General features: G+C 37.7%; 1 protein-coding gene across 7 annotated transcripts in view; it reads right to left on the bottom strand.

The window, feature by feature from the left end:
- LOC124115555 (sorting nexin lst-4-like) overlaps positions 1-13,227 on the bottom strand; it is a 65,885-nt gene that overhangs the window by 37,195 nt on the left and 15,463 nt on the right. For 3 of the 7 annotated variants that reach the window (XM_048386341.1, XM_048386339.1, XM_046476584.2), the window contains exon 2: positions 2,324-2,353. The exons of 3 other annotated variants lie outside the window; for them this stretch is intronic. In XM_048386341.1, the coding sequence (XP_048242298.1) occupies positions 2,324-2,353 (30 nt within the window). Of the gene's footprint in view, positions 1-2,323; positions 2,354-4,916; positions 4,944-13,227 lie in introns of those variants that run through there. One more of the 7 variants, XM_048386340.1, reaches the window with a different exon arrangement.

Here is a 13,227-nt window from a genome sequence, read left to right as displayed (position 1 = left end):
TTATCAACAGTAATTGATTCCATAATACAGTGAGGTTGCAACTGGTGCAAGGGCACTGGCACTGTGGCACAGTTCATTCAACAAGGAACACTCTACTGTAGATAATGTAGATAAGCAGGACAGGCCTAAGATAAGTTAGCTGACATGAGACCCAAACAAATAAATGACATACTTGCAGTTATCTACAAGACCCTACTTACTTAACATGCTATTATAATGATGATTATGTCTTGAATATGTTGAACATGTTGAACCCTTCTTGTGCAAACATTTACAGAAGAAAACATAACCATTTGACCTTTGGAATTGATTAAAACATTAAACAAGAAAGCAGTTTTATCACTATCCCCTGCCATCGGGCACATTAGAATTGAAGCTGATTTTCTAAATGCATGCACTGGAAGCAGGAAGCACAAATTCTAAAGCATGGAGAATTGTAACCATAGTGCAACTATGGAAAAAATAATAATTAAGGCATCATTTTTTCATCTCTGTGTCTTGGACAACCATGCAAAGTTTCATGCATGTAACTTCAGTAGTTTCTGAGAAACCTCTCCCCATTGCAGCCACTATGCACTTAGTAAAATAAGGAAACAAAAAATATTTTGTCTAGAAATACATCCAAAGGCACCAGTTCACCATGTGTCTGATACATATGCAATGTTTCATAATAAAATAAGAAATGGTTTCGATCTATGCTCCGGAAATGGATGCTACATGTATTTGAGTCTCGGTCCAGCTTGTTGCCAAGGAAACACAATTATGTAAAAAAAGATTCAGCACCAGTTAAGCATGTGTTTCAAACATATGCAAAGTTTTATAATAAAATATTTAACGGTTTCCGAGTTATGCTCTTGAAACGAAACGTGACAGAAAGACAGACATTCCCATATACCCCTCCCCCTTCGTGGCGTGGGACAATAATACAAAAACATACAACACAGCCACAACACATGCTGCAAGATCTGTTTGAAGATGATCCTGCATAAATGTACACATGCATGCTGACTTATTGTTCATTTATCCGTGGGGTGTTGATAATCTGTCTACATTCAAAGCACATGGCCTACACATCACAATAAACACAGCATTAGTACTGTGGTAACTATTGAGTCTTATCACGGCTAACTCAGCAAAGAAGCATATCATCTTAAGAGTTATTAAGACTAGTATCTTATATTACTTGGTGAAAGGATCTACCAATCCAATTAGACAAATGTGGCGGAATAATTAAATTTTCAGAATTATTTTACCATAGAATGATGCAATGTAAGTATGACATGAGTAATGGAAACTATCTTCTTGGGGAAACATCACCCATGCTGATGTCACTTGATATAACCTGATCTCATTAAAATCAATATGTACACATTTATCATGCTGTATACTTGCCAATACTTGGACACAAGTGCAGGTGCTTTGCCCAAATGATATGGAGCTAGTGTTTGGTTAAGGGCTATGCACATTGGTACAGATGTACATCACTTGTACAAGACTGGCAACATTACCTGTCACACATGTTACAATATTTGACAAACATCTGTATCAGGTGACACCAGTAACTGCTGCTGCCAAGTGAGTGCATGAGTTGGCGTAACACCACTAGGAACTAGGGCTGGCTAAGAAGATCGATGGTCAGAATTATTGTTGATGTGAAGAAGTATTTAGATTATCAATATAAAAAATGTGTCATTGATAATAATCTTCCATGAGCTATTGTGACGAAATAAATTTTTAATTTACCCAAACAGACTTGTTATTGTCACTTCAGAAGATGGAGAGCAACTGTTTTGGTTATATCTAAAATGTCCAGAAAGTAATCCATGGATACATTAAGTCACCACTCACCAGGAACATAAAATATGTTGTTTTCTTTTGTAGCCTGTTGCATATTTGCTCTACATTTACTTAAAGATTAAGGGGGGGGGGGGGAGAGGCAAGGCACATTGGGCATTACATAGTTTTTGTGATTGGATTGAATAAACATGCAACATTGAATAAGAAAAAAGAAACAATAATGAAATATTTAAGACACTTCAAGTTCATTAAATCAAGATAAAAAACAAACAAATCTAGAATATGAAATCAACATACGTTTTCACAACAACATTACCATGATTACTGATTATCATACAGACTAAATGGCACAAGAAAAACAAGAAATGCCATATTATCCTGATGACTGTCAACACAACAAGCAAGGAGAGGGAGGGAGGGCATGGGGACTGGAGGAAATCACACCGATTCCTTCACAGCTGCACAGGCCATGCAAGAAACTCTTGTGGGTCTGGGTCACAAAGGGAGACAACTTCAAGTACATCACCTCAAACATAACAGGCAAGTCGTCCTCATCCTGGCAGCATTGAAATGGAGAACACAAGTCAATAATGTCGAAATTGTTGACACAAGACAAAGCTAATATGACATTCAATGAATTGCCCTAGCCCTCATCAAACAACTTAATTCATTGTCTCAGACCAGGCTTAATATTACCGAACAATGGCAGTCTTCTATGTGATCAGCGGGCTTGTGTGATCAGCTGATTTGAGGAGTTTACCTGCCCCTAATGTACATGAAATGCAACCTAGCATAATCAACAATACACTGATTATCTCTCAGGAGAATGTATATGTACACAATTGACCTCTGAAAATTAAATATGTATTATCCTAATATGTCCCTGCCATGATATCCATGATAAAGATCATGGTCATAATGCCAACAGAAGGCTTTTCAAAGTCCATGCATGTCAAGGCAAATCCGTAAATGTTCTGGAGGAGGACTAGTCATATGAAAATCATAGTCATGAAACCAGTTGAGTAAATTATACAGTTCATCTTTGGTCTTTTGTCTTTTCTATATAAATTAAAAACACTTACATGCACATTAGTTAATTATAAGTCCTTGTGATAGTGTCCTACAGTCACCTTCACTACTGACCAATTTTGTCTTTAAGGCAGTGGGACATCTCCATTCCTGGTTCCTTTGTTGACATTTTGCAAATTGAAAATGGTATTGTTATGTCTGAATTCCACCCTTTAAACATGATCTAAATTCTAATTGTATACATATACATTATCACCGAAGAGGCTTATGCATGTATATATATTTAAGAATTGACCTTCGCTTTGAGTGAGTACATTGGAAGCTCTGACGTTCATACAGTTTGGCCCTCACTCTATGAAGGTTCATACTCCAATGAACTCACACAAAGTGAAAGTCAATTCTTATAATTTTTTTATCACAATTTCTTACCTCAAAGGATGTAGGCCAATATCTTAACACAATTTTATTTAGTATGTGTGACCACAACAAGGGGCCACAAAGCAGGATAAAACCTGTGAGAGAGATGGGCCTGGCTCTACTAATACAGGGTTATCATGGTTAATTGATCCCTTACTGCTCAGAATTGCTCAGGGACATATCATACTTTAGGTCATGGCCCATGGCGATCTGACCCATTGAATATCTGGTATCTTCAGTAAGGAGAGGAGATATTTAATGGCACAATTGGAGATTCAATATCCAAGTGGAACTCAGATTTTTTGTTAAAAATGAATTAATTACGATCTCATTAAAATCAGACCTTAGTTCTCGCTACCGCCAAACAAAGATCTGAAGACATCCCATTAGGGGTCACGTCAGAACGACCTTTCATCTGACCAATCAGAGCATCGCTTACCAGATCAGGAAAGTGACAGTCGGAATGTGATTTCTGATCATACAACCTCGAAAAACTTTAACACAGGGTATTCCGAACGATAGTTACGAGTTTAACGACTGAATCCATACAATCTAGACCATCTATTAGCCATTCCAGAATGTTCTTTTGTTTAGGTTTCAAGTTTGTAAACGAGAATTTGTCAAAATATGTTGCGAAGCAAGGTCGCTTGAATTTGAAATTACATGTAGGGCCGTAACGCACAAAAACACTGCCCTCTGATTGGACATTCCATTGGTCAGTCAAAGTTCGCGCAATGTCGGTCTGATGTGACCCTTAATGGGATGTCCTCAGATCTTTGTTAAGCGGTAGCGAGAACTAAGATCTGATTTTAATGAGATTGAAACCTACAATTGAGCCAACATGCTAAGTCAGATCACAGCACATTACATCTGGGTCTGAGCCAACATGCTAAGTCAGACCACAGCACAATACATCTGGGTCTGAGCCAACATGCTAAGTCAGATCACAGCACAATACATCTGGGTCTGAGCCAACATGCTAAGTCAGACCACAGCACAATACACCTGGGTCTGAGCAAACATGCTAAGTCAGATCACAGCACAATACATCTGGGTCTAAGCCAACATGCTAAGTCAGACCACAGCACAATACATCTGGGTCTGAGCCACCATGCTAAGTCAGACCACAGCACAATACACCTGGGTCTGAGCCACCATGCTAAGTCAGACCACAGCACAATACATCTGGGTCTGAGCCAACATGCTAAGTCAGACCACAGCACAATACATCTGGGTCTGAGCCAACATGCTAAGTCAGACCACAGCACAATACATCTGGGTCTGAGCCAACATGCTAAGTCAGATCACAGCACAATACATCTGGGTCTGAGCCAACATGATTTACCAACAAGCATTTTCAACATATTTCCTTCATTGCCAAACAAAGCTTTTTCCCATGCCTTACACTACAATAACCTTGTCCAGACTGAACACAAAGCAATACTTTCAGCAGGTTCAAAGAGCCTACACAGTACATTGTGTCATAATTACTCTTTACTTAGCCATGATAGCTATTTATGCATGCACAGACCATCACAGTATATTTCTAATAAGACAACACTTAAACACATCATAAACAACTAATAAACAAACACGTGTTCATGAGTATATTGCAAATCAGGTATAAAAATAGATGTATTTAGGTAAAAAGTATGCAGTATATGGTAGGTTACCTTGGCATCCATCATAAACAATTAAGAAATTCTTTCCTCAAATCATTAATCTGTTTTTCCTGTGAAGATAGAACAATGGAACTGAGTCAGCCACTGTGGCCCTCGGGAGAGACTGTAGCCTACACACACTGTGTCCTGACTAGGGATCCTAGGGATATGACAGCCAACAGTTGCTGAAGATCAGGTTGGACACGGATACTGATAAATGTTCATTACTGATAAATGATGACCTTGAACACCTGCCACACTTGATGGGACTCCATACCAAACATCCACACTCTGCATCTTGTACATGTTGTAGAAAGCATGGTGAGACCATGAAATTAACTAATTGTGTTTCCATTAACTATATTAACTTAACCTACCCATTATTTCACTTGCAACCACCTAGATTTGTATATAGTTGCCAAGGAAACTCATCAGGACTACTGACCTACTGTCCCATGTTTGTCATGGGCATGTAACCTGAAACACAAGTGTCATTATCTGAGGCCCAACTCACAAACCTGATAACACTTGACATGCAGTCTGGGTCAAGAGTGAGTCCACAGGGCCAACTGTAGGAATTTTATCAACAATCAGTTTGTTCCCCACAATCAAAAATCAATTATTATCTGAAGCTAAGTGTGTATTAAACAGAATGTAAAAAACAATTTTCAACATGGTTTGGAAATTTCACACACATGACCAATATTATAAATGAAAATACATTTTTCTTAACAATGACACTTACTCAAACTGTATCATTACATCTGTTGATGGTAACCATCCAATCATCACTGGTTACCTAAGATAAAGACTATGAACATACCCACTAAAAAAACCTATTGTAAATATGGTCAGGACTGAAATAGGCTCAACTGCAAAAACAGAAGTCACAAAACATTTGTCAACGTCAGAAATTAGGGAATCAATGATAGTATTGATACCACCACTGTCCATCGATCATGAATATGGGTAACTGGGTATAGTTGTCCTTTTGTCGCAACAAAGCTTTTGGAAGAAGAGGTTTAAAATAAACATACTTAACAAGTTTTGATTAAATCCTACTTTAATTTCGTTCCATTTTTCTTCACAATCAGAAACAGATTCATCAACAATACAATGAGGTAAATTCATGGACTACATGTGTATATCAATAGAATTAACCAAATCTCAGACATCTAATCTGCAAACATTCAATAAAATATCCAAAACATCACATTGGGAAATATCCCTGGCACACATGCATGATGACAGAATCGGCCTGAGTGAGTGACCTGGGTAAAACACAACTTCAAACAGTAGTTCAGATACATGTCAGCTTTATCATGTTAGTGAGATCAGAAAACATTCATAAAGTGAAACAGTGACACATATTGTAGATACCACTTATATCAGTGTCTGTATGCTCCACCTCATACAATATACTGTGCGCTCCAAACAATCCCTGCTGCTCCCCTTATCGACCATGTTGAAAACTTGATTATCTAATTCCAATCTCATGTATCTCCATTACTTTCGTGCACATCTGGCAATCTCTAGGATGAGCTATTGGATTGTGTGGCAACTATCAGCAATGATCAACTCTGAGGAAGAACACCTATCCTTACAACAGAAAATATCAACAAAAAGGAAGATATCAAAACTAGAACCTTTATCATAATCCATGTGTAGTTATACCAGTTAGATCTCTGTCCACTAAATGCAAGACAAATGTTGAATTGGAAACCTCATTATCATTGTAAAAAACCTCATTGTTAATCAGTTGGTGATTGTCACAAACATGACAAGTGACTTGTAAAACTGTCCATAAATGTTCAACAGAATAAACACAATAATATTGGAGACATGTTGGACAAAAAACTAAGCACACATGCACACAAGCACACGGACATGCACGCACACGCACACACACACACACACACACACACACACGAAAAGATATTTCCAAAAGCTACCTTCCATACAAATACTTGGACCCATGAAGATCTGGGTTAAAATACGCCTTCAGTGGTCGTCAGGCTTGCTGACTTGGTTGATGCATATCATTGTATCCCGATAGCGTGGACTGATGCTCATGATATCAATCACTGGATTGTCTGGTCCAGACTCGATTATTTACAGGCCGCCTTCATATAGCTGGAATATTGCTGATTGCAGCATTAAACAACAAAACAACAAACAAATAAAACAAACACTTGACCCTGAAGCACACTTCATCTTGTACATGTATAGACAATGGAGAATTGGATTACAGAACATGCGAAGGACCAGATACGGCCAGTGGTCTGCTTAACTAAGCCTGAGGCGAGTGAAAGTCTGGAAAGCCGAAACATTTGCCAAATGTTTTCCTGAAAACCTCTATGTAACATTGTAAGTTAAATGATCCACTAGAGACATAACTTGGCCACTGACCAATTAGAGATAACTCATGGCGTCTACACACAATCCTGATACTACAAACACCAGAGAATGTTCTTACCAATACTAATTTCACACACAGGAAATAGCATAAATTAAGTTTGGGGCCTCAACATCAACCAGTATTAGGTGCTTCCTCTTAGCCAAGCTGATAATGAGATGATGAGGGTGAGTGGAATTGTTTAAGTTCAAGTGCTGAGCTGCATACTGTCCTGATACACACAGTAATGAAGGACGTGAGAGGGATCTACCTGGATCTCAGTCCCTCCTGGGTACTACAGCAGTCACAACAGCACAACCAACACAACAATAATGCTGAAACATGCCCTTAAACCAGCATCTTTCACGTGCTATAGTCACATTGTTCTGAATATTATGAATGTCGTGTCCATAGCTTAGTTTTCTAATTCTGATACATTTTTTGAAAATTAAGAAAAAAGCTGGCATTAGTCTTTTGATCTGAAATACCAATCACTAAGTTTTAACATTAATCTCATCATGCTCATTGAATTGCTACAAAGTAGCTGAAGGGGTTATTAGCAAGTGATGTGTAAACATGTATAGTATATGCTACAGGAAAATACTTTAAACACTGATCTGGAAGTTCATTACCACTGATTACTTACACACATATAGAAGTCAACTAGTAGCACACCTAATCGTGAGACTATTGATGCTCATACCATGATGAACATGATGAAACAGGCACTGTGCCTAAATTTTTCATGAACCATCTAAGCAATACACCACACCAATCACATGAAGAGATAACAGTATCAGCGAGCAGTCATAATGTGAGGACAGAATACAGCAGAAAGTTTCAGATTTTACAACAAAGATTTAGTAAATCCATAAAATTCCACATTTCGCTTTGAAATTCATTCAGAAAACCTTTAATAATGTTAATGGGAGCAGAAGACATGCAACATTAACTTATATTGTAACAATATATCTAATTTTCATTTATTTGAAATAACACTTCCAACTAACATTTCAATAGCCATCAAAGAGTAACTAGGAAGAGTAACCAGGAAGACTATGGTTGATAACATGTACCGTTAAACATCTGGAAGTACAAGGAAGTCCAAAAAGTTTATTGATGAGTGTTACTTTAGACTGTATGATTTTATTGCTTTGATCAACATTGGATCAACATCAATAGCCTTATAGCCTCATAAGTCCAATGATTTAGAAAGTGTTCAACAAAAGCAGTTCCTCTAACCACTAGTCCAAAGCATGAGTGTAGTGAAAGAGAATTTAAACGACTGGCAGTTGTTCATCGCACACTAAAACACTGCAGGCAGGCAATGAGCACGAGTCGTTTTGTTTCTTACATGAGATATCAACATTATGTACAGCCTCTTCAAGGATGTTAAAAAAATGAACAAGCTTTGAAAATGTTTATCTGTATTTAAATCAAGATGACCCCCTGAATACAATTTGATCTCCGCAATGTCGGACAAGTCCATTTTATGAACAGTGGAGTGAAGTTTGGTATTTCCTGGATATTCTCACAACGATAATCTGTACCTTTTCTCCCTGTACTGATTGTCTTATCCCGCCTACTTTTGGATGCAATCGTTCAGCCATTACGTTTATCTGCGTTGCCCAGCTACATCTATGGGGAACAACTAGACACTAAATCCTTCCCTCTCAAAAAATTCTCTCTCTCCAATTTACGACTTCATCAAGTTGCTAGCATATGTTCAAATCTCATAATAGAACAATGTTTTATAAACCACTTAGTTCTTCATTGTTCTTTGCAATCTATCGTGTAGCTATCTTAGATAAGGTAATAGTCTTTATACACACTAAAACTACTGAAACTGATACACAGCACAGATCAAGTACAATGAGAACTGGTAGAATTTGTTCACAAAAATGAGAAGATCATGTCAACATGGTCAACATGGTCACGGTAAAAATGAAATCCTGAAAAACTAATGTGAGTTTCAACATAAACATATTCTACTTGCACAAAAACATCACAAGACATGACAAAATCCTATCTTCATTTGCGGTAGAATGGTTTGTTTATCTGACATGTTTATCTAACATGTTTCAGAAGGAAAAGTCCAAGTGTTAAAAACAGTCAAATATTGTTTTCACAAAGGTCAATCTTACAGCAAGCCTGATTAAAACCCAATAAGTAAAAACAGGAGTAAGAATGACATCAACTGTATTCCTGCTCAAGATTCCCATGTTCAAAATAGGATTTGACTTTTATAAGCAGCATCACCCAAAATTGGTGCTTAATGTTAATTTATAATATGGGAATACTATACTGAACAAAATAAGTAAGGAATCATGAATATTTTGGGGGATATGTTTTTGAAGTGAAGACTGAACACACAAATTCATAAAAATATCCCCCAAAAAAATATTCATGAGCCCGAAACATGTTTGTTCAGTATGTTTTTGTTTTTCTCAGCACCCTGAATAATGACAGCATATTGACAAGGCATATAATAAGTTATTATTATAAGAAGTTTGCCTTAACATGCTAAATGATACCTTTAATTCTCTTTCTGGTGAGTGGATGAATTGTATTCAAACTAGAACTACAGTGTACAAAAAATCATTTTCTTCGATACTGGTATTTCTCACATGACAAAGCAATGTTAAAATAATTATAATATTTCAAAGTTCTTAATGACCTTCTCCCTTGCTTTGATTTACACTTGAACACCCACAATCATAATAAGAAGAAAGCTTGCTAACGTCATCAACTGTGACCAGCTCTCGTGTATTGTATTGATGCCTTTGTGCAGGAGACACACTGACGTGTCGGCAACATGGGTGTAGTTGTGTGCGACTGTATTGTTGTCGTGTACTTCCTCAAAGTGTCAGTACGTCCCACCTACCGGAGTGCTGATTTCCTCTGGCGGATCAGGTAGCGGTAACTCTCTCTCCACATTCGGTTCCAGCGGATGAAGCGTGTATGACCCTCGCGAGTTGCGGCGACGTCGGATATTTGCTATGCTAAATGTGTGAAGCAACATTTTCCCAGGCATTTTTCTTATTATGTGTTCATTTCTTGTATCACTAAGTATGATTGCAGGCTGTGATGATTAGAGTCAATCAGTCCACTGTCAAGCACCATCCATGTATCAAGTCACAAAAACAAACTTGAGAAGTTGAAGAAGCAATGATAACCAGAACAAATGTGATCCATATCTTCAGGAAAGAAGATCCCAAATTGTTTAAAAAAATAATTGTCAGGCAAAAGTGTACAGAATTTTACAGCCTTTATTTGCTTGTTTTAATTATCTGTAGGTCTAGTCTCCTTTTTAACCCTCACAAACCACTTATGTCTAACAAGTTCTTGATTTTTGTTTGTCACCTGCAGAAATGACAAGCTTGGGTGACCTTAACCATGTACATGTTGACAGGGACTGGTATGCACTGAGACCTAATGTTAAGGTCAAGAGATCATCAAGGTCATGGCACAACCAAATTAACAGAGTATCTGTGAGAACAATCAATCCTTGAAACAATGCCTTCACAACCTGTCACTGATATCAGGCGAAGGGCAACAGGATTCCTTCACCTTGCTGACAATGCTGTTTCCATGTCAACCTAAATGTTAGTATGGATCATAACAATATATGACAGAGGTAGTCAACAGGTCAGACACATTCCATGACATCAATGGGTCACCCTGTTCACAACAGCTGACTATCTCCAGCAATCTCCATGGTGGAGCTGTAGGTGCAGATATCCAGTACAGGGTAGAAGGGATCAGTGTGACTTTTCTGTGGATTATAGCTATATAACATTGCCTCGTGATGTGCAACAGCTCCGGTATTACTTCACAACTGATATTCTGATTACCCAGAGTCACCCACTGTTAACATGGTCATAAGCTCTCGTCTACATGCATCTCAACATGCTCAATATGCAACTGTGATCTTATTCATCCACTGGGCATCACATGTCATTGTTCACAACATCAAGAGGAAAATGTTGATAAAATCTGGTTCATGTCCCTCTAATGGAGCATTTTTATCCTTGACAATCTTCCAGTTATTCTTTCTGACGAGTCGATAGCGACTCCGCTAGCTGTCCTGTGATGACTTAAGCACAAGACCACTAATTAAAGCTTCTCGTCTGTCTGCCACAGGATTGCCAAGGTCATCACAACCATGTAGAACATCATCAGAGATAAAACAGACACAAACAATCAAATTAAGGCACATGGCACCAGTTCTGATATAATCCTATCTGGCTACAGCAGTCCCATTAAGTGTACATGAGTTGTGTGCAGGCGTGTGGTGAGTGAGAGGTGTATCCATGGAGGCCCAGGCCCTGGGGACTTGGTGAACAAGTATGTGGTGATAAGTGATGAGTAGCTGTCCACACCCCCAGGCAGAGTCTTGACACCAAGCATACAGCTGATAGATACCTAGTAGTGATCCTCATCAAAATGCAAATATTTCTACAATTCATATTTCCCTTCACCATAAAAAAGAAACTTTTTTGAAGGTTGACTTTCAGTTGACATTATCATAAGGCCAGACCAAATGTTTTTTTTATAGAAAACAATATCATGACAAAGGACAAACCTAGCTTTTCAAAAGTAAAAGAACAAACAAATAAATAAAATGTTGCATCAGCTTTTATCTTCGATTCTTTATTGTTCAACCTTGTTCAAAACCATGTAACACTGACAATATTTTATTTAAGTTGTGTGTTAGCACAGGAAAATCTGTAACACAAGACGGTTGGTCCGGCCTTATGAAGCTGGAAACAGATGTCAATTAGACCCACTGGCAGTAGCTTCCTTCTTTAGTTCATATTATCTGTCTTTCCTTCCGAACCAAAGTGCTGACAGTATAACTGAGTGAGTGAGTGAATAGGTGAAGATGAAGAATGAAGCATGTTTATTTCGTTAAACAAGATTTGAAAATATGTTCACTAAAAAATTCGACAATCAGAATTATCGTCGATGGGTAGAAATATAAACAATTAGCGATATAAAAATTGTGTTATTGATAATATCTTACATGAACAATTGTGATGAAATAAAGTTTAAATATACCAAACAGACTTGTTATTATCAATCATGTCAATTGCCAAAGACGGAAAGCAACTGTTTTTTCCATAGAGTAATCCATAAATTGTGTCACCACTCACCAGTGGCATGAAATAGGTTGATTTCTTTTGGACTTTTTTTGCATATTTGCTCAAAGTTACTTCTCCAATATTTATTGATATTGATTGATATTTAGGTAACGATTATCAATCTCCATGATCTGCATTGATAGCCAGCCCTAATGTTCGCAACTTGATCGCGTCTTATATTGAACGTTATTATGAAAGGGAAGTGTCTTGCGAGTTGTTCCACTTAGATGTAGTTGGGCAACGCAGATATATACAGTGGCCGAACGATCGCCTCCAGAAGAGGGAGAGATGAAAATTGGTATTGGTAACAGGTACTGATAATCAACGTGAGGGTTGTGAGAATATGCAGGAAATACCAAACTTAATCCCCTGTTCCGAGGTTGGATTCTATTCAGGGAGTCATCATTATTTCAAAACGGGTAAATCTTTAAAGCTTGTACATTTTATTAAAATCCTAAATATCTGTTGATATCTCATAAGAAATAAGAAATGTTCCAGCAATATCATGAGGGACATCAGTGAGGTATCAAACCCAACCAATAGGTTACTCCAAGGTCTCTAGCCACTAGTCATCATGGACACCTCAGTTTGCTTGATATATCATCTGACGTGTCAAAAGCAAAGTAACTGTTTAACTTTATGGTCCGGCCTCTTCCATTGTCTGACACTCACACTCCGCAAGTGTCAACATGCTCAAATTACAGATAAAATGATAATATAATACATGCTTGGATTTGTTATGAGTTGGTATACAAATTGTTAGGCAAAATATTCAATGTAGTTG

Source organism: Haliotis rufescens, unplaced genomic scaffold (genome assembly GCF_023055435.1).
Source record: "Haliotis rufescens isolate VD_foot unplaced genomic scaffold, xgHalRufe1.0.p SCAF_6, whole genome shotgun sequence".
Classification (NCBI taxonomy): domain Eukaryota; kingdom Metazoa; phylum Mollusca; class Gastropoda; order Lepetellida; family Haliotidae; genus Haliotis; species Haliotis rufescens.
This window is presented reverse-complemented; position numbering and strand designations above follow the sequence as displayed.